The sequence below is a fragment of the Anomaloglossus baeobatrachus genome, chromosome 5, assembly GCF_048569485.1.
Source record: "Anomaloglossus baeobatrachus isolate aAnoBae1 chromosome 5, aAnoBae1.hap1, whole genome shotgun sequence".
In the NCBI taxonomy this organism is placed as follows: Eukaryota; Metazoa; Chordata; class Amphibia; order Anura; family Aromobatidae; genus Anomaloglossus; species Anomaloglossus baeobatrachus.
In genome coordinates, this window is record NC_134357.1 from 586,581,163 (window position 1) to 586,608,556 (window position 27,394).

The 27,394-nt window shown below is 45.0% G+C and overlaps 1 protein-coding gene across 1 annotated transcript in view; it reads left to right on the forward strand.

The window, feature by feature from the left end:
* The window catches only part of LOC142313153 (uncharacterized), a 241,906-nt gene that overhangs the window by 118,965 nt on the left and 95,547 nt on the right, over positions 1–27,394 (forward strand). Inside the window, 6 exon segments of the mRNA XM_075352142.1 lie at positions 6,255–6,356; positions 6,359–6,468; positions 6,598–6,777; positions 6,859–6,982; positions 7,066–7,389; positions 13,822–14,822. Of these exon segments, the coding sequence (XP_075208257.1) occupies positions 6,255–6,356; positions 6,359–6,468; positions 6,598–6,777; positions 6,859–6,982; positions 7,066–7,389; positions 13,822–14,822 (1,841 nt within the window).

Genomic DNA, 27,394 nt, shown 5'->3' on the forward strand with positions numbered 1-27,394 from the left:
ATAGCAGCGGGAGGAGGGGCGCCGGTACTCACACAGGCCGACAGGTGACAGGCCGGTGGGGGAGAGCCTGGGGTGTCATTGGAGACGGCAGCAGCGACGGCAGGGTAGGGGCACCGGTACTCACAAAGGCTGACAGGTGACAGGCCGGGAGGGGGGGGAGCAGGAGGTGTCATTGGAGATGGTAGCAGTGGGGGGGGCGCTGGTACTCACACATCCTGGTGGGTGACAGGGGGAAAGTGCAGCACTCATCAGCATACGCTGTGGGCTTCACAAAGATGGCGTTGATCTCCTCCCTCTGCTGTGATCTGGACAGTCCAGGAGCATCTCCAGGTCACAGCAGGGAGCTTTCCTATATTAAGTATAGAGTCGGAGTCCGACCATCAGAGTGAATGCCCAGGGGGCTGCCATAAAGGAGATAACTGTCATTACTCACAGCAAATCCAAGATGGCCGCCCCCAGTGCTTCAGTAACACTAGAATTAAATAAAAACTAAATAAACAGTGAGTTTAGTATTAAATTTTGTATTAAAAATACTTTATTTCATAATCACTATTATTAATATATAAACAAAAAACACGGCGCCTTCCCTTTAAGTGCAAAACTGGCTTCGAGGGGTTAAGGAGCTGAGATTTGTTTTCTTCTGATATTTTAGTCATTTTTGCGTCTTTTTTCTGTGATTTGCTCGACTTCATTTTCCTGTTACTGTCGTCGTCTTTTGTTTCTTTTTATGACGACGCTAAAGGTGGTTTCTTATTCGCCAATTATTTTTTCTATTTTTTTGTTTTTCTTTACATGTTTTTAGCAACAAAAACAATAAAATCCACTGCAGTGCGGAGCCCGGATGTGAATACACTGAAATGCAGCTAAGAAAAAAATTATAAAACTGGAACAAAAATTGGGCATCAAAGGGTGGGGGGGAAGTCAGTTCAGTATTTATTTTTATTTTCTTCTTACATCCCTTGTAACTGGGGCTGATATAATGACTCAGCAGTGACCATATCCTCTGTGTATGGGGAAGGAGGAGGCACCATCAGCTCTTTCTACAATGTTTCCTCGAAAATAAGACATACCCTAAAAATAAGCCCTAGTAGGATTTTGGGGGATTTTTCGAGTATACTTAAAATGTAAGCCCTTGTTTTGTCCTCCCTACACAGACCCTGAGGCGTGTGAAGCTTGACAGGCAGCTAAACCTTTCCACCATAGCTTAATAAGGAGACTGTTGCTTGAAGCCTGTTTTTATTAAACGTTGCTAAATGTGTTTGGTGAAACTAGGAACAATGAGATAACAAATATACAAGAAACCTGAATCTAACTTAGTAAATTCAGAGAGAATCCAGAGCTGCATATGGCAACAAACATAGATTTCCTTACCAGCGATGTTATCACAAGGGGGATAAAATGGAGAATGTCCTCAGTGTGTGAGTAATTAGAAAATGGAGACTTACTACCCAGAATGCACCGCAAAGGGGTGGAGACAAGAGGCATGAAAAACACGGCTGGTGCTGATAAAGTTTAGTCACTAGAGGGAGGTAAAGTACAACCTAGTAAAGAAACATGTACAGCAAATCAAACAATAAAGAATGCAGATCAAATGCAAAAGTCAGAACAGCCCTACTCCAAAAATAAACCCTACTTGCAGTTCCATAGGGAAATGTCCAAGCAACTAAAAAAGTTAAAGAATACAGCAGGACTTTTATCAAAGAAAGCAGACGCCTCCCCACCCCAAAAAAACTCAGACCCCCCCAAACAATTACAGTTAGCAACTACTGATGGTGGATGGGCTCTCACATAGAGATCTGTGTCGATGTCAGGTCCCTCGCTGTTCCAGCTGCATTGCACCGCAGAGCTGTATATACAGTGACCGAGTAGGCAGAGGAAGTAACCATTTGTACCTTCCTCTCCATTGCTACATATTTGTGTGTTGCTGTGCTGCTCTTTTATTTTTCCGCGCACATTGCCATATGAAGGAGTTGGGTTGTTTTTTTTTTAAAGATGACTCATAGTTTTTCCTTTTACCATAAAATGTGCTGGAAATTAAGTAAAAAATCAAAGTAGAGTGAAATGGTGAATAAATAGTGGGTGCACACTACATCCGATCATACTGCTGTTACCTCCAGTGCGAGCCGATCATACACTGCAAGCAGCTCACACCAGGGTGAGCACCAAGTGTACCCGAGCACAGCGATGCTCGCGAGAGTGGTTTACATACATAAAGCATCCGATCTCCGCACCTTATCGGAAAGGTCTGAGTTCGTACCGAACACTGAACTTCAGGGTCACTCATCTCTAGTAGTGAATAGAAATCACTTTAGTAAAAACAAAATCAGTTTGTGTCGCCATTTTCCAACACCGGTAACATTATTATTTTTGCGTCGATGGAGTTGAGTGAGGACTTGTTTTTCTCTTGATGAGACGACATTTTCATTTACTTGGGCACAAGTAATGAAATTGGGGGTGGTACGGGGGGAAGGGTTAGGACAGTTAATACAGTAAGCAGGAATACAGGTACAGAGTCATACGTAACGTGCATGTACACTAATGCCCGAAGCCTCACAAATAAGGTGGAGGAATTAGAATTAATATTGTTGGAAGAATATTATGATATAGTGGGGATATCAGAGACATGGCTGGATGAGAGCTATGACTGGGCTGTTAATTTACAGGGTTATAGCCTATTCAGGAATGACCGTACAAATAAGCGAGGGGGAGGTGTGTGTCTATATGTAAAATCATCCTTAAAACCCATCCTGCGTGACAACATATGTGAGGGTACTGAGAATGTAGAGTCCCTATGGGTGGAGATAAGGGGGGGAGAATGAATAATAAAATACTGATAGGGGTGTGTTATAAGACGCCGAATATTATGGAAGAGGTAGAGAATCTCCTCATAAAGCAAATTGATAAAGCAGCGAGTCTCGGAGAGGTCATTATTTTGGGGGACTTTAACTATCCTGATATAAATTGGGGAACAGAAACTTGCAGTTCCAGCAAAGGAAATAGATTTTTGATAACAATGAAAGATAATTACCTTTCACAAATGGTACAGGACCCCACAAGAGGGGGAGCACTACTAGACCTTGTACTAACCAATAGGCCAGACCGCATATCAAATATACAAGTTGGGGGTTACTTGGGGAATAGTGATCACAAAATAATACGTTTTCATGTATTCTTTAGTAAGATGTCTAGTAGAGGGGCTACAAGGACACTAAACTTCAGGAAAGCAAATTTTAAACGGTTGAGAGATGATCATAGTGCAATAAACTGGGATGATGTACTAAGTAATAAAAGTACACAAAGCAAATGGGAGACTTTTATGAGCATCCTGAATAGGGCTTGTGCAGAAAATATACCCTATGGGAACAAACATGCTAGAAATAGGAGGAAACCCCTATGGCTAAATAGAGCTGTAAGGGAAGCAATAAAAGAAAAACAGAAAGCCTTAAAAGAATTAAAGAGGGTAGGTAGTGATGAGGCATTATATAATTATAGAAAATTAAATAAAATATGTAAAAAGCAAATTAAGCTAGCTAAGTTTGAGACAGAGAGACTCATTGCGAGAGAAAGTAAAAATAATCCTAAAATATTATTTAACTACATAAACAGTAAAAAACTGAAAAGCGATAGTGTTGGCCCCCTTAAAAATAGTCTTGGTGAAATGGTGGAAGGGGATGAGGGTAAAGCCAACCTGCTGAATGACTTTTTTTTTCTACGGTTTTTATACAAGAAAATGCCATGGCAGATGACATGACCAGTGATACCATAAATTCACCCTTGAATATTACCTGCTTAACCCAGCAGGAAGTACGCCGCCGCCTCGAAATCACTAAGGTTGACAAATCTCCGGGCCCGGATGGCATACACCCCAGAGTACTACAGGAATTGAGTTCTGTGATAGATAGACCATTATTTTTAATCTTCTCAGATTCCTTAATAACAGGGTCGGTACCGCAGGACTGGCGCATAGCAAATGTGGTGCCAATATTCAAAAAGGGGACAAAAACTGAGCCGGGAAATTATAGGCCGGTAAGTTTAACCTCTACGGTTGGTAAAATCCTTGAGGGTTTCTTGAGAGATGCTATACTGGAGTATCTCAAGAAAAATAACCTTATGACAGAGTATCAACATGGGTTTATGAGGGATCGATCCTGTCAAACTAATTTGATCAGCTTCTATGAAGAGGTAAGTTCAAGCCTGGACCAGGGAAATGCAGTGGATGTTGTGTATATGGACTTTTCAAAAGCTTTTGATACGGTGCCACACAAAAGGTTGGTACATAAAATGAGAATAATGGGGATAGGGGAAAATATGTGTAACTGGGTTAAAAACTGGCTCAGTGATAGGAAACAAAGGGTGGTTATTAATGGTACGTACTCGGACTGGGTCTCAGTTCATAGTGGGGTACCACAGGGGTCAGTATTGGGCCCGCTTCTTTTCAACATATTTATAAATGACCTTGTTGGGGGCATGCGGAGTAGAATTTCAATATTTGCAGATGATACTAAACTCTGCAGGGTAATCAATACAGAGGAGGATAATTTTATATTACAGAGAGATTTATGTAAATTGGAGGATTGGGCTGAGAAGTGGCAATTGAAGTTTAATGTAGATAAATGTAAGGTCATGCACTTGGGTAGAGGAAATAACATTTATGATTATGTACTTAATTGTAGAACACTGGGTAAAACAGACACAGAAAAAGCCTTGGGTGTATGGGGGGATGGTAAACTTCACTTTAGTGGACAGTGTCAGGCAGCTGCTGCCAGGGCTAATAAAATAATGGGATGTATTAAAAGAGGTATAAGTGTTCATGAAAAAAATATAGTTCTACCTCTGTACAAGTCACTAGTGCGACCGCACTTATATACTGTGTACAATTCTGGTCACCGATATATAAGAAGGACATAGCTGAACTGGAGAGGGTGCAGAGAAGAGCGACCAAGATTATTAGAGGAATGGGTGGGCTGCAATACCAAGACAGGTTATTAAACTTGGGGTTATTTAGTTTGGAAAAACGAAGGCTTAGGGGGGATCTAATCACAATGTATAAATATATGAGGGGACAGTACAGAGACCTTTCCAAAGATCTTTTTACACCTAGGCCTGCGACTGGAACACGGGGGCATCCGCTACGTCTTGAGGAAAGAAGGTTTAATCATAATCACAGACGAGGATTCTTTACTGTACGAGCAGTGAGACTATGGAACTCTCTGCCGCATGATGTTGTAATGAGTGATTCACTACTAACATTTAAGCAGAGCCTGGATGCCTTTCTTGAAAAATTTAATATTACCAGTTATGTATATTAGATTTTATGACAGGGAACTGTCATATTTATTGATCCAGGGAACTAGTCTGATTGCCGTATGTGGACGAAGGAAGGAAATTTTTTCCCCATTGGAACTTGTTTGCCACATTGGGGTTTTTTTGCCTTCCTCTGGATCAACATGTTAGGCTACGGGTTGAACTAGATGGACTTAGGGGCACTTTGCACACTGCGACATCGCAGGTGCGATGTCGGTGGGGTCAAATTGAAAGTGACGCACATTCGGCATCGCATGCGACATCGCAGTGTGTAAAGGCTGGATGATACTATTAACGAGCGCAAAAGTGTCGTAATCGTATCATCGGTGCAGCGTCGGCGTAATTCATAATTACGCTGACGCGACGGTCCGATGTTGTTCCTCGCTCCTGCGGCAGCACACATCGCTGTGTGTGAAGCCGCAGGAGCGAGGAACATCTCCTACCGGCGTCACCGCGGCTTCCGTAGGATATGCGGAAGGAAGGAGGTGGGCAGGATGTTTACATCCTGCTCATCTCCGCCCCTCCGCTCCGATTGGCCGCCTGCCGTGTGACGTCGCAGTGACGCCGCACGACCCGCCCCCTTAACAAGGAGGCGGGTCGCCGGCCACAGGGACGTCGCACGGCAGGTGAGTGTGTGTGTGAAGCTGGCGTAGCGATAATTTTCGCTACGCCAGCTATCACCACATATCGCTGCTGCGACGGGGGCGGGGACTATCGCACTCGGCATCGCAGCATCGGCCTGCGATGTCGCAGTGTGCAAAGTGCCCCTTAGAGTCTCCCTTCAACCTAAAAAACTATGAAAACTATGATTGATACCATTCTAGGTGCAATATGGATAATTCATCACTTTTCATTGTATTTATATTGCTATATAAATAATGTGCTACTTTTATGGGTCGGTTTTACTACTTACATAGCACATTTCATGTTGAATTGTATTCCTATTCAAGTGATATCTTACCTCCAATATAATCTGCAGTATTTTACAGATCGGCTCATCTCCTTCCCATTCAGGTCCCTACAATATCGGATCCTCTCAGTGGAGATTTTCTATAGAAGAGAATTCTCCTGATTGCCCCATGAAGGATGGATAAGGACAGGGACAAGATGGTGGAGAGGATATTACACCTCACCCTAGAGATCCTCTTCCGGCTTACTGGAGAGGTGAGAGATTCTGATGACGTCACATTACATCATTCTTATCTATGGGAATAACAGATGGACAGAACTGGAGAGGTGAGGACTCTGGAAATGTCTGGAGTGAGATTTATTACTGTGTCTCTCCATAACCAGGATTACACAGTAGTGAAGAAGACCTCTAGTGAGCGCTGTCAGGCCCCTGTGTCTGAGGGATGGGGAAGACCCCTGAGCCCAATCACGGGGCCTCCACCTCACCCCCCGATACATGAGGACATCAATGACCAGAAGATCCTAGAACTCACCTACAAGATGATTGAGCTGCTGACTGGAGAGGTGACACTGCTGGGAATGCTGGGACATTATACAGTAACGCTATGAAGGGATCGGGGGTGACGGTATCATTGTATGTGTCAGGTTCCTATAAGGTGTCAGGACGTCACCGTCTATTTCTCCATGGAGGAGTGGGAGTATTTAGAAGGACACAAAGATCTGTACAAGGACGTCATGATGGAGGATCCCCAGCCCCTCACATCACCAGGTAATAGACAGGACTAAATACACACGGCCTATAATTATCTGTATGTAAGGAATGAATTCAGTCCCTGTATGTGTCTCCTCCAGGTCTATCCAGTAAGAGGACAACACCAGAGAGATGTCCCCGTCCTCTTCTCCCACAGGACTGTAAACAAGAAGATCCCGATGTTCCTCAGGATGTGTCTCCTCCAGGTCTATCCAGTAAGAGGACAACACCAGAGAGATGTCCCCGTCCTCTTCTCCCACAGGACTGTAAACAAGAAGATCCCGATGTTCCTCAGGATGTGTCTCCTCCAGGTCTATCCAGTAAGAGGACAACACCAGAGAGATGTCCCCGTCCTCTTCTCCCACAGGACTGTAAACAAGAAGATCCCGATGTTTCTCAGGATGTGTTTCCTCCAGCTCTATCCAGTAAGAGATATCTACTCATGTAATTTCTGCACCAATTTTGTGTTTACATTTTTAGACTTTATGCTCTGGGTTTTTCAGCTGTATTTTCTTTGCTTCTGCTTCTTCTGCTGTTTGTTTCTAGTGCCTTCTCGATATCGTTATGATGGCAACTCAAAAATTTACAGAGGGTTCATGAATACTCTATTTCCCTGAAAAAAAAAACCTACCCCAAAAATAAACCCAGCATGGTTTTATGGGATTTGTGGAGAATGCTTGAAAAATAAGCCCTATTTACAGTCAGAGCTAGCGTTAGGACGTGTCAAACTGTGCAATTCCTCAGGAACCCCACTCTCTTAGGGACCCCATCAGTTGTATTCTGAGGCTAATTGTTAAAGGACCTTTGATGACTTCAATTTCATGTGACATGATGTAACCAAACGTCTCTTAATTGCAGGAGTCTAAAAGAACTGAGCAGAAAACAGGCTGGCATAGAGGAGTGGCTTTAGGGGAAAGGGAGAGCAAACTGGGCAAGTTCACAGGGCCCCATTCTCCTAGAGGTCCCAGTGTTTATATACCGATTATAGGACTGCTTATGGACCTTTTCGACATCATGTCATGTGACCAAATGTCTTTTAATTGCAGGAGTCTAAAGCTGAAGAGGAGACGAGGTGGTGTGTGTGTAGATAGATAATAGAAAAAAGAGTTATAGCTGCACACTGAAATGCTAAAGTTTGCAACTACCAAATAATCTATATATATAATTGCCTTATTCTGTCTGTCTGTCTGTCTGTCATGCTCCAAAATTGTGTCCTTACGGTGACACAAAGCTGATTGGCCGCTGGGCTCGCCATGGCCCCGCCCCCTCACACAGATTGGCCGCTCGCCCAGGCTGCGCCCCCACACGGATTGGCCAGCCGCTCGCCCAGGCTCCGCCCCCCACAGATTTGCCTCTCGCCCCGGCACCCTGCAGGCATTGGCAATTCGGCCACGCCACGCCCCACCCCCCTCACGCAACGCACGCTAGCTCTGGCCACGCCCACCTCCCCCCGCGCATTCCCCGAACTGACACGGCTGTCACGGAGGTGAGTACTGTACTCCCCCCCCCCCCGTCCCCCATCCCCCGCTCGCACGGGAGTGGTGTGGGCTCCCGTGCGAGCGGGGGACGGGATGCGTTGGCATGGTTACAAGCGCATCAAGGTCCTGCAGCGCCGGAAGATCCACACGCACACACATAACAGCACACACACACACATACACACACATCAGATCACACTCACTCTCACACACACACCTCACACACACATCACACATCACATCGCATCCACACACTCACAGCATCCGGCGATATCGCTTGCTTCTCGGCCTCGATACTGTGCTGTTGTGACCTTCCAGGACCTGACGGAGGATCACATGGCCAGAAGCATGTGGTATCTCCGGATGTTGTGACTGTGAGCGCGTATGTGCGATATCGTCAGTGTCTGTGTGTGTGAGTGTATGCGATCGGGTGTGTGTGAGTGTCGGGATCGGGTGTGTGTGAGTGTATGCGATCGTGTGTGTGAGTGTCGGCAGAGGAGCACGGCGTGCTGGAGGAGGCTGGGAGCAGAGAGGCTGATCTTGGGGAAGGCTGGGAGGGGGAGGCTGATGCTGGGGGAGACTGGGAGGGGAAGGCTGATGCTGAAGGAGGCTGGGAGGAAGGAGGCTGGGAGGAGAGAGGCTGATCCTGGGGAAGGCTGGGAAGGGGAGGCTGATGCTGCTGAGGAAGGCTGGAAGGAGAGAGGCTGATGCTGGGGGAGGCTGGAAGGAGAGAGGCTGAGGCTGGGAGGAGAGAGGCTGATGCTGAGGGAGGCTGGGAGGGGAAAGCTGATGCTGGGGAAGGCTGGGAGGACGGAGGCTGGGAGGAGAGAGGCTGATCCTGGGGAAGGCTGGGAGAGAGAGGCTGATGCTGGGGGAGGCTGGAAGGAGAGAGGCTGATGCTGGGGGAGGCTGGAAGGAGAGAGGCTGATGCTGGGGGAGGCTGATGCTGGGGGAGGCTGGGAGGAGAGAGGCTGATGCTGGGGAAGGCTGGGAGGAGAGAGGCTGATGCTGGGGACAGAGAGGAGAGGCTGATGCTGGGGACAGAGAGGCTGATGCTGGGGACAGAGAGGCTGATGCTGGGGACAGAGAGGCTGATGCTGGGGACAGAGAGGCTGATGCTGGGGGCAGAGAGGCTGATGCTGGGATGAGAGAGGCTGATGCTGGGATGAGAGAGGCTGATGCTGGGAGAAGAGAGGCTGATGCTGGGGACAGAGAGGCTGATGCTGGGGACAGAGAGGCTGATGCTGGGGACAGAGAGGCTGATGCTGGGGACAGAGAGGCTGATGCTGGGGACAGAGAGGCTGATGCTGCGGGCAGAGAGGCTGATGCTGCGGGTAGAGAGGCTGATGCTGGCGCAGCATGGCGGATGGAGCACGTTTGGGAGTGCGCAGCATGGCGGATGGAGCACGTTTGGAAGTGCGCAGCATGGCGGATGGAGCACGTTTGGGAGTGCGCAGCATGGCGGATGGAGCACGTTTGGGAGTGCGCAGCATGGCGGATGGAGCACGTTTGGGAGTGCGCAGCATGGGGGATTCAGCACGATGGGGAGTGCGCAGCATAGGGGATGGAGCACGATGGGGAGTGCGCTGCATGGGGGATGGAGCACGATGGGGAGTGCGCAGCATGGGAGATGGAGCACGATGGGGAGTGCGCAGCATGGCGGATGGAGCACGTTTGGGAGTGCGCAGCATGGGGGATGGAGCACGATGGTGAGTGCACAGCATGGCGGATGGAGCACGTTTGGGAGTGCGCAGCATGGCGGATGGAGCACGTTTCGGAGTGCGCAGCATGGCGGATGGAGCACGTTTGGGAGTGCGCAGGATGGGAGATGGAGCACGAAGGGGGGGGGCGCAGCATAGGGGATGGAGCACGATAGGGAGTGCGCTGCATGGGGGATGGAGCACGATGGGGAGTGCGCTGCATGGGGGATGGAGCACGATGGGAAGTGCACACCTCCCCCCAACACACACACACGCGCGCGCACTGCACAACACACCACACACACACACTGGGAACCACAAACAACTGCCCTACACAGACACCCACACACAGACAACGCTGCACACACAAATATACGCACATACCGCACAACACACACATTGCACAAAACATACCTCCCCCCAAAACACACCACACACACACAAACCGCGCAACACACACACACAACGCTACACACACAGCGCTCCACAAACAATGCAACACACAAACACTGCTCTCACCCCCCATCACACCCAGACAACACCCAGAACATGTACAGCGCCCTACACAAACACTTGGTAACTACACACAACAACATCTATATATATATATATATATATATATAACAAAAATCATACATGAACTACACAATACGTAAATTCTAGAATACCCGATGCGTAGAATCGGGCCACCTTCTAGTCTAATATATAAAGGTGTGTGTGTGTGTGTGTGTGTGTGTCCGCTAAAGGAATCCGCACCGTTGCGTGTACAGTCACAAAATCTTTCACAAACACCCAATTTGACTCAGGGAACATTATAGACGTCATAGGGTAAATTTTAACCCTATGCTTTACAGTTATTTCCCAAAAAGGTGCCTCCATGAAAGTCAATGAAGCTGGGAGCCACAATGCAGCCAGAACTTCAGAAGAATGTTGGTGTGTTAAAATGCGCAGCCACACCCTTGAATGTAATATTGGCGTGTCACAATACAGTCAGGAAAAGAGACAGACAGACACAGACGGACAGGGAAAGAGACGGAGACAGACAAAGAGATAGAAAGACAGAGACAGACAGAGAAAAAGACAGACAGGGAAAGAGACAGACAGACAGAGACTGGGAGAGAGACAGTTACTATCCAAGGCAACGTCAGGTACTACAGCTAGTTTCTAATAAAATTATTGCTTTAGAGAATGTGAACTACTGGCAACCTACCCTGGATGGAATGGAGACATCTACAGAAGGAGATTTGACACCTAGACCCTGACTCATCAAAGCAATTATGGCAGAATTCTGGCATAAATCACTTCAAAAGTTCTCAAACATTTTTGTACAACACAGAGTTGTGAAAAAATTGTGCCACATTTGGAGGTTTCACACCAATTTTAGCGAGCTTTAACCACAATGGGAACGTGATGCCACCGCTTCTCCTATTTGTAAGAAACTGCAGCGTTCCCTATGCCAGAAATCTCACTCCAGTCCCTGACATCATTTTTCAGTGTCCATCGCCGATCTTGATGAATTGGAGCGCTAATGTTTATCTGCACAGACAGCAAGACCCTGCTACCTGCTTTGGTTACAAAGCCTAAGGATGGGTCATCAACGTTACAGTCCCGGACAACCCCGTTAAATATCCGGCATCTATCTGTAACGATTTTATTTTTATCTTCGAAAAATCTTTTTAAAATTGTCTATGTTGTGGATCAATGTTATAAGGAGATTTTTGCAGATTTTTTCAACTGTAAATTAGATTCTGGCACTCTGCCTGCTAACGTCTCTGATGTCTGTGAGCAGCGCAGGGAAACGCAGGCAAAGCACAGACTTAAGCAGGCTAGCAAGAGTTAATCTCTGCTGAGCTGCTTGCTAATTTGATCATATGCTGTAGGGGAGCCAGTGTCATTCACTTCCCACCACGATATGCTGGCTGGACTATTCCATTAATGCCAGCTATAGTTTACCTATACTGGTTTGGTGGGGTGTTGTGAAACAGACTTACGGGTGGTCGTTGTGCATTATTGCTGTGAGCTGTTGTGGTGTTAACCCTTGTTGTCTTTTTGTTGCTGCCTTCCTCCTCTTGTTTTCTCCTTAGTCCCTCATTGCTTATTTCTGTGAGTTTGCAGTGTGTCTGAATTTTAGTTTTCCCGTCTGTCTTAATCTATTTCCATCATACTCTTGCCCCTTTCTTCCCTGGAGGGATAACAGATTAGATCTGGTCAGGAGAATAGTAAGACCGGCATCTCCACCTTCAGGGGTAAGCCAGAGGTTAGGAATAGTTTGGGTCCTCTAGCGTGAGGGACAGTATAGGTGCTCCCTGTCCCTTGCTGTCCTGCAGTCACATTGTGACAATCAATCAGATTATTTACTGTAGTACATTCCAGAGAACTGGTGCTACTGGAGAGATATCTTGCAGACAGGAATGGGAGGTTCGAATTAACAACAGTGTAACTCTTAAGGCCCCGTTGCACGCAACGACGTATCTAACGATATATCACCGGGGTCACTGATTCCGTGACGCACATCCAGCATCGTTAGTGACGTCGTTGTGTGTGACACCAACGAGTGGCCATTAACGATGGAAAATACTCACCAAATCGTCCATCGTTGACACGTCGTTCGTTTTCCAAAAATCGTTGATTGTTGAGGACGCAGGTTGTTCGTCGTTCCCGAGGCAGCACACATCGCTATGTGTGACACCTCGGGAACGACGAACTACAGCTTACCTGCGGCCGTCGGCAATGAGGAAGGAAGGAGGTTGACGGGATGTTACGGCCGCTCATCTCCACCCCTCCGCTTCTATTAGGCGGCCGCTTAGTGACGCCGCTCTGACGCCGCACGGACCGCCCCCTTAAGGGCACTTTACACACAGTGACATCGCTAGCAAATCGCTGCCCGTGGCGCACAACATCGCTAAGAACGGTCACACGTACTTACCTGCCTAGCGACATCGCTGTGGCCGGCAAACCTCCTCCTTTCTAAGGGGGCGGTTCGTGCGGCGTCACAGCGACGTCACTAAGCGGCCGCCCAATAGAAGCAGAGGGGCGGAGATGAGCGGGTGGAACATCCCACCCACCTACTTTCTTCCTCATTGCCGGCGGCCGTAGGTACGGTGATGTTCCTCGTTCCTGCGGTGTCACACATAGCGATGTGTGCTGCCGCAGTAACAACGAACAACCTGCGTCCTGCAACAGCAACGATAATTGGGAATAGAACGATGCGTCAATAATCAACAATAAGGTAAGTAATTTTGATCGTTAACGGTCGTTCGTGCGTTTCACACGCAATGACGTCGCTAACAAGGCCGGATGTGCGTCACGAATTCCGTGACCCCAACGACATCTCGTTAGCGATGTCGTTGTGTGAAAAGCGGCCTTTAGAAAGGAGGCGGTTCGCCGGCCACAGCGACGTCGCTAGGCAGGTAAGTCCGTGTGACGGCTCCTAACGATGTTGTGCGCCATGGGCAGCGATTTTCCCGTGACGCACAACCGACGGGGGCAGGTGCTTTCACCATCGACATCTCTAGCGATATCGCTGCGTGTAAAGCCCCCTTTAGATCTCGAAATTGAAGAATAGATTTAGAAATTTTTTTTTTACTAATTTAATTTCTGATGTTATGGTTTTAAAAAAAAAAAATTCAAGATAATATCATTAAAAAATAATAATAATATTGTGTTGTTTTTTTTTTAGCAGATAATTGTATCGGGAGTTCAGATGGAAATTTAATATCTTCAAAATTTAAAACAAACGATCACAGTGTCACACATGATAGATATGAAGAGCATGCTGTTGTCCCAGATATACCTCCAGCCCTACCTTGGAAAGCTCTATCATCTGATCTTTTCAAACAAGTCCAAAATTCTCATTTATCACAGAATTGTAAGCAAAATCAAAGTTACAGAAGGGATGTGGAACATGAAACGGACCCAACAAGGGATAAACCATATTCATGTTCAAAATGTAGGAAACGTTTTATTTGGAAATCACACCTTGTTAGACATCCGAAAATTCACACAGAGGAAAAGCCATTTTCATGTTCATTGTGTGGGAAATGTTTTATTGAGAAATCAGAACTTGTTAGACATCAAAGATCTCACACAGGGGAGAAACCTTTTTCATGTTCAGAGTGTGGGAAATGTTTTATTCGGAAATCAGAACTTGTTAGGCATCAAAGATCTCACACAGGGGAGAAGCCTTTTTCATGTTCAGAGTGTGGGAAATGTTTTATTCAGAAATCACATCTTGTTTCGCATCAGAAATGTCACACAGGGGAGAGGCCATTTTCATGTTCAGAATGTGGGAAATGTTTTATTCAGAAATCAGAACTTGTTGTGCATCAAAGATCTCACACAGGGGAGAAGCCTTTTTCATGTTCAGAGTGTGGGAAATGTTATAATCGGAAATCAGACCTTGTTAAACATCAGACAACTCACACAGGGGAGAAGCCATTTTCATGTTCAGAGTGTGGGAAATGTTTTTTTCGGAAATCAAATCTTGTTGTGCATCAAAGATCTCACACCGGGGAGAAGCCATTTTCATGTTCAGAATGTGGGAAATGTTTTATTCGGAAATCAAATCTTGTTGTGCATCAAAGATCTCACGCAGGGGAGAAGCCATTTTCATGCCTGGAATGTGGAAAATGTTTCACTAGGAAATCAACTCTTGTTGATCATGGAAAGTTTCACACGGGATAAACCATTTTTATGTTCTGAATGTGGAAAATGTTATTCTCAGAAATCAGATCTCGTTAAACATCTGAAGAAGCCGCACAGGGAAGGAACCTTTTTCATGTTGTGAATATTTGAAATGTTTTACTGGTAAATCAAGTTTTGTCGACCATGAGAAAAGCCACACAGTAGAGGAGCCATTCTTGCATTCGGAATTTGGCAAATGTTTTTATCATTAGTCAGGTTCTGTTGTCAGAGAAGTCGCATGGGAGAAGATATTATGATGTACCATGAGTCAAAGTGTTTTATCCAAAAATCAATTGTAAGAATTGGTCAGGGAAAGCACCAATTTCTCTCTATTTAAACTTACTGTATTATTATGACCATAAGACACACCTAGGTTTTAGAGGGGGGAATATGGAAAAAAAAAAAACAATTGAAGCAAAAAATGCAGTCATGATGCACTGTTATGGGGGAATCTGCTGTTGACACTGTTATGGGGGTAATATCCCACAATTCTGTACTAATGTCCCCCATCCTGGACCCCTTCCAGTTTATGCGTCTCTCATCCTGGTGTATATTTCCTTCTTCCTGGTATATATGTTCCCCATCTTTGTCCTATCCTGCTATATATGGCCCTCATTCTGGTACACATGATTCTCATCCTGGTATGTATGTCTCTTATCCTGGTATATATGGCCCTCATCCTGGGCCCTTCCTGGTATATATGATTCCCATCCTGGGCCCATTCTGGAATATATGTCCCTTATTTTGGTATATGTAATACCAATGTTGGTATTTACAGGTGAAAATGGGCCCCTTTAGCTCTTGGGCTGCATGTTGTACCAATAATGTGTGTGCACCTGCTGTCATCCTGGACATAAAAAAATTGATTATACTCACCCTCCCTCTGCTCCCCCAGAGTGCGGTGTTGTCTTTTATGCTGGCATGTGATTTCAGTGTGTAAGCGGAGCATTGCATGACGTCACTGCCATGCACCTGCTGTTACACGCAGACATCAGCTGCCGAAATATTCACTGCTCAACACACCCGGGATTATGAGCTTTGGGAGCAGTGAATATTCATTCTCTAATAGCAGACACACGTGATCATCCAGCTACAGCATTAAGTTGGCGGCTGGGTGATCATGTGTGCCCGTTATTAAAGAGAATGAATAGTCACGGCTCGCCACACCCATAATTCCGCCCATCCCTGGATGGCGGTTTCAGTGCCTAGAGGAAGATTGGATTATGAGAGTGAGCAGCAGTGACTATTCACTTTTGTTATTAGCGGCACACTGATAACCCCAGCGCTGGTTCCTGCCTCCTGTGTCCCACTTCTCCACCGCCACCTCTCCAGCCACAGTCAGGAGCATTCAGACTATGAGAGACACCCCCTTTCCTATACAATTGTCAAAATCACATATATGGCCCTGTGTACACTAGAAAATGGAATTTTCTTCAGAAAATTCCACAGGCTCTGAAAGATTTCCGCACCCGTGGAAAAAAAACGCACCAAAATCCGCATGCGTTTTGTAGCGGTTTTGGTGCCGGTTTTGGTGCGTTTTTTCCGCGGGTTGGTACATGTGTTTGAATGCATTCAATGCAATAAAGCAGATTGGAAAACAAAAAAAAGTAATTTCCTTTTGAGATAGATAGATAATAGATAGATAGAGGGATAGATATATAGATAGATGGATGGATAGATAGAGGGATAGATAATCAATAGATAGATAGAGTCCCTGTGAGGACGCATTGCAGTTCTCACGACCGGTAATGTGTTCACATTACCGACCGTGGGAAATGACCTCTGGTTACCTCTGCAGTCTCGTTACGTGTGACAGTGTGTCAGACGCGTCTGCAAGCGTCGTGGGACCTGCGTGGATTACGCCGGAGCTGTTTGTTTGGGTGGGGGTTAATAAAGGAGTGAAAGAGGGAGCTTTTTTGCTATTTTATTTAAAATAAAGGATTTTTCAGTGTGTGTGTGTGTGTTTATTCACTTTACTTACGGGTTAATCATGGAAACTGTCTCATAGATGCTGCCATGATTAAGCCTGGACTTAGTCGCAGCGATGCGCTGACATTAACTCATTATTACCTTGATTGCCACCACATCACGGCAATCTGGAAGAGCCGGGGACACGCCGGGACTGTCGCATAATGAATGCGACATTTCCGGGGCAGCTGCGGGCTGATATTCTCGGCTGGGGAGGGGGGGGCATTAACCCTGGCCCTCGCCCTCCCCAGCCTGAGAATACCGGGCCGCCGCTTTGTGTTCAACTCGGCTGGACGGTAAAAATATGGCGGAGCCCGTATTTTTTTTTGTTTTTTTATTTTTATATGTACGTTTGATTTGTATGTGTATTCTATATGTCTGTGTCTGTGTGTGAGTGTGATGTGTGTGTGTTTACTCTCTGCTCCGCTTCCTCTTTCTGTCATAATGACATCAATTCCCTGCAAAACGCAGGGCAGTGATGAACATTATGTCCCGAAAACACGAAATACCGCAGGGAATAGCGCAGGAAAAAGCAATGAAACGCACAGAATTTGCTACCTGCGTTATTCCCTGCGGGATTTCACGATTACATTACAGTCAATGGAGTGAAATCCCACAGCTACCTGCGTAAAAAAAGTGACATCCAATTGTTTTTGCTGCAGGAATCCCTCAGAAAAACATGCAGCTGTCAAAATCCGCCTAGTGCGCACAGCATTTTTTTTCCCCATAGGATTTGCTGGTGAATCACTGCAGAAAGGTTATGAACATTTTCTGTAGCGAAACATGCGGGAAATTCCGTCTAGTGCGCACAAGGCCTAAAAGGGCACAAATTATTGTGAATCTGTCTGACTATTTCAGGCACCAAAAATTCTCACAAAAAACTGATGAAAGGAAAGCTAAAACTGATTCACAGACTAAAAAACTCCTTAATTTTATAAAATGTAATTTTATTAACAGAAGCAATTAGATAAAAAACACTTCCACAGTATGTAGCAAACAATCCATTTAGTGCCATACAATCAATAGAGGCATATATCCCCATATATGGGGTCAATTAGGGGTTGAGGGTTGATAATATCACAACCTCCTCACAAATATGGTAATTGGCAATATATTCAGAACTATATCTCAACGCAGAATCAACTAATCTAGGGTAAAGTGTTGTCTTTAGGGATCTTGACTGTAGGACCCTTGACTATTGGACTGTTTAGGGATATTTTTTTGTTATGCCTAATTGACATTTGTTTTGTTTTTTGCTCCTAAATAGGGGAAACACATAGGGATATAATCAGAAGGGGGATATACCGTATTTTTCGCTTTATAAGACGCACTTTTGTTCCCCCAAATTTTGGGGGAAAGTAGGGGGTGCGTCTTATAAGCCGAATATACGGGGGGGTATATATATATGTACACTGCAGGGTCCAGGGGAGGTGGGAGCGCTGTGCTGGGGGCAGGTGAACGCTGCGGCGGCAGCGTTTGATCTCCTGCTCCCGCTCATATAATATCCACAGCCGCTGTCCATCTCCGGTGGTGCTGAAATCGCACCGCAGTGATAGGCTGGGGGAGCGGTGCATATTATATGTCTCTGCGTGCCCCTGTGATGGTACATGCCCCCCTGTGTTAGATTTGGCCCCCAGGCTGCTGCTCATTCTAAAATAAAAAAGCTTTACTTACCCCCTCCAGCGTTTCTCCCCGTGTCCCTGCATCCGCTGTGATCAGGCAGGCAGAGAGCTCAGCCTGCTGTGCCGATCACATGACCGCACTGAGAACCAGGAAATAAGGAAGAGAAGCACGGAGGGAGACAGGAGGGAGATAAACACTGCAGGAGGTAAGGAAAGAGTGTTTTATTTTACTATGGGCAGCAGCCTGGGGGCGATATCTAACACAGGGGGACTTGTGCAATCTATAGGGGCCATGGGCAGCACTATGGGGGCGATATCTAACACCGGGGGACTTGTGCGATCTATAGGGGCCATGGGCAGCACTATGGGGGCGATATCTAACACAGGGGGACTTGTGCGATCTCTATAGGGGCCATGGGCAGCACTATGGGGGCGATATCTAACACAGGGGGACTTGTGCGATCTATATGGGCCATGGGCAGCAGCATGGGGGCGCTATCTAACACAGGGGAACGTGTGCAATTCATAGCGGACCATAGGCAGCACAGGGGAATGTATGCAATCCATAGGGGGCCATAGGCAGCACAGGGGAACGTGTGCCATCACAAGCGGGCTATATTCAATATAAGGGGGCCATATCCAGATTAAGGGGGCTAATTTTAGGATGGGGGGCTATGAGGGACATATGCCCTATATGATTTGTTAGAGGGACACTGGCATTATAAGATGGACCCCATTTAACATTAAAAAAAAAAATTCTCTTTTCCTTCACCAAATTTGGGGGTGCATCTTATAAAGCGAAAAATACGGAATGTCTCTATTGATTGTTTGGCACTAAATGGATTGTTTGCTACATACTCTGGAAGTGTTTTTTATCTGATTGCTTCTGGTAATAAAATTAAATTTTATAAAATGAAGGAATTTTTTAGTCTGAATCTATTTCAGGCACCACTATCTTTCACTCAACTTCTGTGACAACTTTTAGAAGTGTCCCTAATGTCCTCCAAAAGGAACTTCCAGGTTGTGAGATCCCACAACCCTCAGTGATCACTCTCACAGTGAAAGATTGAGCTCTACGACCCCAGCGCTGCGGCATCCTTCTTAAGCAGTTCAGTAAATCCTTAAAAAACTATGTGACCGCGCTGGATTAGTTGAGAGAGCAATGTCTCGTGCTTAGAGCAGCTACAGAGATCTGTGGGATCCCGCTCTACACACTGAGATACCACACAATGGAAATTCGGGCTCAACTCTGCTAGTAAGTTGGGCATTTTGAGAGCCTTTAGGAACATTTGTGAAAGGTTTTGATACTGAATTATATTTGGATAATTCACTTATCTCAGGTTTCCCACTGCTTTATTTACTAAAAAGCGAAGCCCCAGATTGGAGATAGAAACTCTGAAGTTTATCATATTGTATACATTGTATAAAATTGCATTTCAAAGCTTGTTATTTTGTTAAAAAATGCTTGTAAAATATATATTCTTCATGCCTAGCTTTCTCTATTGTCTACATGTGATGATTTTGCATCAGAACCTCTGTAGTTGAGGCAGAAGTGTAGACATTTCACACAAAAAAAGTGAGGGGAGAATTGAACCATACTGCATCCTAGTGTCACGCTAGGTATGGGGAAGTACCAAGCTCACGGCGAAAGGGAATGGAAGGGAAACTTATGATCTGGTAGCCGTGGACAATCACAAAAAATCCCATAAATCAGGAAAAATCAAAACCACAAGATCAGTTGGAAACTAAGCTGACCGCAATCCCCTATTTATCGGACAACACTAACAGAAGCAGTGGGATGTTCCTAACACACCTAGACACCTCGTCACTGCCGGAGAAACTTGCTACATTTCAAAGATAGAAATGAGAAATCCTAACTTGCTTCGGAGCAGTCCCCAAAGAAATAGCAAGCCCCCAAGATGTAAACAATAATGATGTAAGAAAACACAATACACAGAAAATATAGTTAGGAAAGGTGAGGCCCGACTTACTAGATAGGACAGGACAGATAACTGAGTGCGGCCAGCAAAAAAACCCTGCAAAAAATACCAAACTCCTGATAGGAAAGAAATACTAAGAACACACGATCTCTCCCCCACTATATTAGGTACTCTTGTGCCAGACACTTTAAACAGAACTGCAGATATAATGGGAAAGAACAAAATCACAGAACAAACAATATTCTAAAGTGCAAATAATCCAAACATGAAAGGGAACAAGCTCCCTTTCTTGCTGGAGGAACTTCCCTGGTCACAAAAGCAGAAAGACAGATTCTCACATACAAGAAACCAAACAAAGAACCAAATGGAATAAGCAGAAACACCCTTAAGTGCAATTCTAGAAATCAAGCACAGAAACTAGTAAACTTATCTGGAGTAGATTCAGGCACAGAATAAATTGGAGAAACTGAAGGGAAAACTCCCAGCCATCTTCAGAAGCAGAGGAACCGTTCTTCACGGGCGGCCAGGCAGAAAGTGCTCTCCTAAATACACTGGGCTGATCTGCAATAGGACTTCCTGAATTCCTAATTAAATCCATCACCTGTTTGAGTCACAGATTCAGACTCAGCTTCATTACCATTCCTGGCCACCAGAGGGCTCTACACACAGCACCCACTCGGATGACATTCACAACAGGAAACCCTGCGTCTACGAAGATGGTGACTCCTAACCGAACCTACTGCTGGTCCCTGGGGTCCCTCACTAACCTAAATAGGTTCTGCATCGAGTAGGATACCTGACCCTAGGTATCCCTAATGGTGGGCCATAAATAGGGAACGGGTGGGATGAGCTCTTCGTCAACCGCACTAAACTATAGAAACACAGAAGGGACAAGGGGAAAAGCATGAACTACTTATCATTAGATGACTCAGGAAGACGTTCAGCAGAGCTTTCAGCGACAAGACCACAGAGGAGAACAAACCACCTACTTGCAACCTCGGCTTGAAGGAACTGAAAAGATCACCAGCACAATCCAAAAGGAAGGAAGAGGTATTTAAACACACAAGGGAATACTGATAATATACAGCTGGGTGGAAGGCGAGCTCCTGCTGGGTCGAAAAGGGAGAGCGATGAATCCAGCAGGAAAGCTACCTATACCAATGAATACCGACACCACAAATAATAGAAAGTCAGGGAACATTCTATGCAGCCACACGCTGAGACCATTGATGGCAAGAAACCACATGTCTGTCACCGTGACACCTAGATATGTAAACGTTGTTAGGACACTCTGGTCCCAATTCATCAAAGCTTTTATGACAAAAAAAATGTCACACAAGCTTTGAAAAGTCTCACAAATTTGGCTTAACTCAGAGTTGGTGAAGTGCAAGTAACATTTACGATACCTATGCTGGGGTTTTCTGAATTAATGGGGTTCTGTCACTAAGTGTTTACCTCATTGTTAAACATCAGAATAATATAAAGACAGTGACTCTAATTCCAATGATGTGTCACTTACTGGGCTGCTTGCTGTAGTTTTGATAAAATCACTGTATTACCAGTAGTGGATTATCACTAGAGAACTAGTAAACCTGCTGCTATGTATCTTCCATCTCCATAAGCTCTGTATAACCCCACCCCACGCCTGATTGGCAACATTCTGTCAATGTCCATTATACACAGTTGCCAATCAGTGGTATGGGTCAGATTATACACAGAGCAGCATTTCGAGAACTGGTAGATCTTAAGCAGATAAAACTGATGTTTATCAAAACTTCAACAAGCAGCCAAGTAAGTGACACATTGCTGGAATCAGGGTCTCTGCTTATACAGCTCGAATGGACACATGTTACAAGTAGCTTTGTTCCTCTTTAATCTATAAATCACATCCTAAAGCCATACGCTATTAATTTTAGATACTTAATCTGAAAAGTAGGCAGCGTTTATAAAAATAAACAAAAGATATTACTAAGGGAAACAAAACAATACAGTATATACAATTATATAAAATAAAAGGGAATAACAAAAGAAAATCACTGAACCTGGATCACAGAAATGACTTCAGATTTCTGGAGGGAAGGACTCCAATGAAACATGGAGCAATCCTACATGGCGATGTTCCTTTCATTAAATGAGGATCATAATTGGTATTAGTTTTTATTAACACACGTTATACCCACATACTTCCCCTCAGGTGACTCCTAACAGGGCTAGACTTCAGATAACTAGAGGATTTGACTAAGTCTTAGAAAATTATGAGATTCCCAACTTTTACAATATCTTCACCCCTGGAGGTCCCAGGCAGGAGATATTACTGTCCTCTTTCCTATCATGATTTTATCTGTGCATAGATAGGAGACATTGCATATATATTTTCATCTCTCTGACCAATATCCATTTGGCTGGACCCTGGCCATCACCCAATGATGTGTAACGATGCTTTGTGTTCTCCACTTTATCATAAATTCGAAAATATGACTTTCCTATCTATAATATTGATGTTGTTCATAAAACATCAATTCATATTTTCTATAAGGGGAAACAAAGGATTTGAATTTGTCTGCTATTTTTCTGTTCAACTGCTGCTCTTATCTTTACGGGTCATAAATCTGTCCTTTTCTGCATGCTTCTGCATTCAAGTTGAGATTGGTCCAGGTATCCATCCACAGATCCGGAGGGATATCTGTCTAGTTTCTGTGTTGAGACTCCTAACAGAGGCTCCATGAACTTTTTTGATTTGCATATTTCCCAGGGGGCAATGCACCTAGGATTTCGCTGTCTTGAGCGCCCTTGTTGGCTGCTGGCAATGTTTTCTCTGGCTGGTTTCCCCGAGATCAGTGATTTTTTGCCTGGTTGGTCTACTAGGCATTGCTCCCACCTGGCCAGAATCCTACTCCACAGTGATGAGGGGCAATACCCCGAAACAGCTGTCTATGGATGGATACCTGGCCTTGGTAATTCCCTTGTCATATCTTTAAACTTGTCAAAGAGTTGGATATTGACTAAAAGGGCCACTTAATATGGTGGTTATGGTGGTTATGGTGGTTTCCTAAAAAGAGCCACTCCTTGGCTAGGTCCTTCCTGGAGGGATATCTGTCTAGTTTCTGTGTTGAGACTCCTAACAGGGGCACCATGAACTTTTTTGATTTGCATATTTCCCAGGGGGCAATGCACCTAGGATTTCGCTGTCTTGAGCGCCCTTGTTGGCTGCTGGCAATGTTTTCTCTGGCTGGTCTCCCCAAGATCAGTAATTGTTTTGTCTGGTTGGTCTACTAGGCATTGCTCCCACCTGACCAGAATCCTACTCCACAGTGATGAGGGGCAATACCCCGAAACAGCTGTCTGTGGATGGATACCTGGCCTTGGTAATTCCCTTGTCATATCTTTAAACTTGTCAAAGAGTTGGATATTGACTAAAAGGGCCACTTAATATGGTGGTTATGATTGTTTCCTAAAAAGAGCCACACCTTGGCTAGGTCCTTCCCGGAGGGACATCTGGCTAGTTTCTGTGTTGAGACTCCTAACAGAGGCTCCACAAACGTTTTTGAATTGCATCTAGAGTGTAGAAAATGATTTGCCGGGACGCCAAATCTTAAGTGGGGTGGAGTGTAACAGGGTGAAAGACATACATATAGTAGAGTATATCTGTGCTATGATTTGAATGGCCACCAGGTGTCACTGTAGAGCATGACTGTGCACAGTTGATTTTTAAAATAGTGTGGCAGTTGGGCGAATAGAAGCGTGTGCGTACGCTGGAGCTGTTAAGGAGAGGAGAGTGTGGTCCTGTGGGCTTGGTTGCTTTCTTTTGAGAAAAGGGAATGACTGCTGATCTGTCTCCACAGTAGGATTTTTATTGCTCCGTCGTAAAGGAGATGCTGAACTAAGGAATAAAAAGTGTTTAACTCGTGGTTTAAATAAACAAAAAGCAGAGTGAATATTGTGAGGAGAAAGAGAGATCCGCCATCTTGGGATAACAGACTAGCCTCCAAAGACAGATCCGCCATCTTGGAATAACAGACTGGCCTCCTGCGAATTAACCCTGAGTGCTGTGTCTGTGTGGCAAAAGGCATCGAAAGAAGTCTGTGAGTTATAACTATTGAGAGACTGGTCAATGTGTGGTAATAGTTATAGATAGGGACAGTTAGTTAGAGCCAAGACTCCTAAAAACAAGACTACTGTTAAAGAGTTTTTTACAGAGAAAGGAATAACGTTTGGAACACCATTGTATGTATGAACTGGGTGCAAAAACCTAAAAAAAATCACTATATGGAGATAAGGTATGCACACCAGTGACTATGCGAGGGGAATACATGGAATAGCAGAAACTGCTGTGTGAATAATGACATGAAAAATCCAATAGCTATATGTAAGAATGAAAATGGGAAAAATGAAACCTGCATTACTGCCATGAACATATGAATCAAGAGAAATTTAGCTACTGAATTGATCAATGCAATAGAGCCCCAACACTACGCCAAAGTATTTCTCTACGTTGGGGTCCCTAGCTTGTGTGTGTCCTCTCATGCAGTTAAAAAACTTACCGTGTATGGGAAGCTGAGACCCAGGCTATATATACGTATCATGTGGATTGGCAATAGGTGTGAGTGGGGAGGGTTCACAAACGAAAAACTACTAACACATAAGGAATAACGTTTGGAACACCATTGTATGTCTGAACTGGGTGCAAAAACCTAAAAAAACATCACTATATGGAGATAAGGTATGCACACCAGTGACTATGCGAGGGGAATACATGTAATAGCAGAAACTGCTGTGTGAATACTGACATGAAAAATCCAATAGCTATATGTAAGAATGAAAATGGGAAAAATGAAACCTGCATTACTGTTTTTGCACCCAGTTCAGACATACAATGGTGTTCCAAACGTTATTCTTTATGTGTTAGTAGTTTTTTGTTTGTGAACCCACCCCACTCACACCTATTGCCAATCCACATGATACGTATATATAGCCTGGGTCTCACGGTAAGTTTTTTAACTGCATGAGAGGACACACACAAGCTAGGGACCCCAACGTAGAGAAATACTTTGGCGTAGTGTTGGGGCTCTATTGCATTGATCAATTCAGTAGCTAAATTTCTCTTTATTCATATGTTCATGGCAGTAATGCAGGTTCCATTTTTCCCATTTTCATTCTTACATATAGCTATTGGATTTTTCATGTCAGTATTCACACAGCAGTTTCTGCTATTACATGTATTCCCCTCGCATAGTCACTGGTGTGCATACCTTATCTCCATATAATTTTACAGAGAAAGGACTGTGCTAAATGAAGACGTTTTGCATTAATCCAGAGTATATAAAGTGAAACTGTGTTTTACTCATGGTAGAGGACTAAAATTATTTTCTTTCTGATTCCTCCCACTGCCCAGAGGCAGCGAAAGATAAAGTGATTACTATTCTGTCTCTTCCTGGTAGCAATGAATCCAACCGCTCTAATTATCAGTCCCTTAGATAACTGTATGATTTTACTCACTCTACGGCTTCCACAGATAGTGTTAACTCAGCCCAAACGATGACTTGTAGGAAGACAAGGAGAAACGCTGTAGTTTTCTTCTAGAATCTTGTATTAAGTACAAAGTAAAGGCAGGTGAAAAGGAATAATCTGTACAGGGTTGCAGACATGTCTCTTCAGTAATGGTTCCTCTAGACTAAACTGAAGGAGAAGGGAGGAGCATTCTATACAGAAGCCAACTAAGGGAGGTACATAGGGACAAACTTCATACAGTCTAAATCTACCTAGTAACAATATGGAATTTCCTGATAGGAGGAAAAATATGCAATGCAAGAATTACATACAACAGGTTGTTCCCATTCATGGGACACAACAATTACATAAAAGTACATATATATATATATATATATATATATATATATATATATATATATATATATATATATATTAGTGAGAAGTGTTTTCTGCAGAGGGACTAAAGGGGAGAATTGGCCGGGTACCCTATGTAAATTGTGAATATAAGGGGGTGGCGGTTGTAAGATTGTACTCTTGGAGAGACCACGTACCACAACCCGTAGTAGCACATCCCGGGTAAACCCCATTAATATTTACATTAATATTTAAGGGAGGGAGTACAGTAGATAGCCAGAGAATATAGTCCTTACCCTCCTTACGGGCCGGCACTTGACGTTCTCTGAGCTGCATAGATTGTAAATTGTATTGTTTGGTCTGTTGTGGCCTATAAGCTGAAAGGAGTCGCGATTGTTCATAGTAATTGAAACAGATAAAGCAAAACTGTTGTTTATCATTCTTGTGTCTCTGAGTCCTCCACAGCACCACCGTATCTATCAACCTACAACACTGACATTTGGGGTTACACCCTGCGACCGGGTGTCCGACTCCTCTAGGTCCAGACCACCGTCTGCGACCTAGTCTGCTTCTCCCCTGGGAGCTACAACTCCCAGCTTCCTCAGAGCTCCTCACAGCTCGAGGGTTCCTACTCGACTACTCTAACACCTCCCACCTCCCCGTCTGACCCCTAGGTGGGCGGCCCTATTCCTGCTTAAGCAGCCCACTGGTGTGCCTGACAGGAGTGGTGCAAAGTGTATCTACGGTAGGATTTGTGAATGCTGGTGGAGGCAGCACTGCAGGATGGAGACCCAGAACCATGGGGGGTTGAATACTGCACGGGGAGAGAAAGAGCGTGCAGTACCCTGTGACTACCTGAATCGTCCAGGGGCGTCACACATCCAAAACGCTGCCCGTACATTCTAGACTTCACCATCTAGTGTGCGGCTCTGCAGGTGGAGGTAGAGTCCTGCATACACTGAGGAGCTGACCATGTGACCCCTGACTCCTCCCCTCCATGTGACATCATCACAGGTCCTGTAGGCACAGAGCAGCCATATATCTAGTGTGCGGCTCTGCAGGTGGAGGTAGGTGCAGGGTATTATATATCTAGTGTGCGGCTCTGCAGGTGGAGGTAGGTGCAGGGTATTATATATCTAGTGTGCGGCTCTGCAGGAGGAGGTAGGTGCAGGGTATTATATATCTAGTGTGCGGC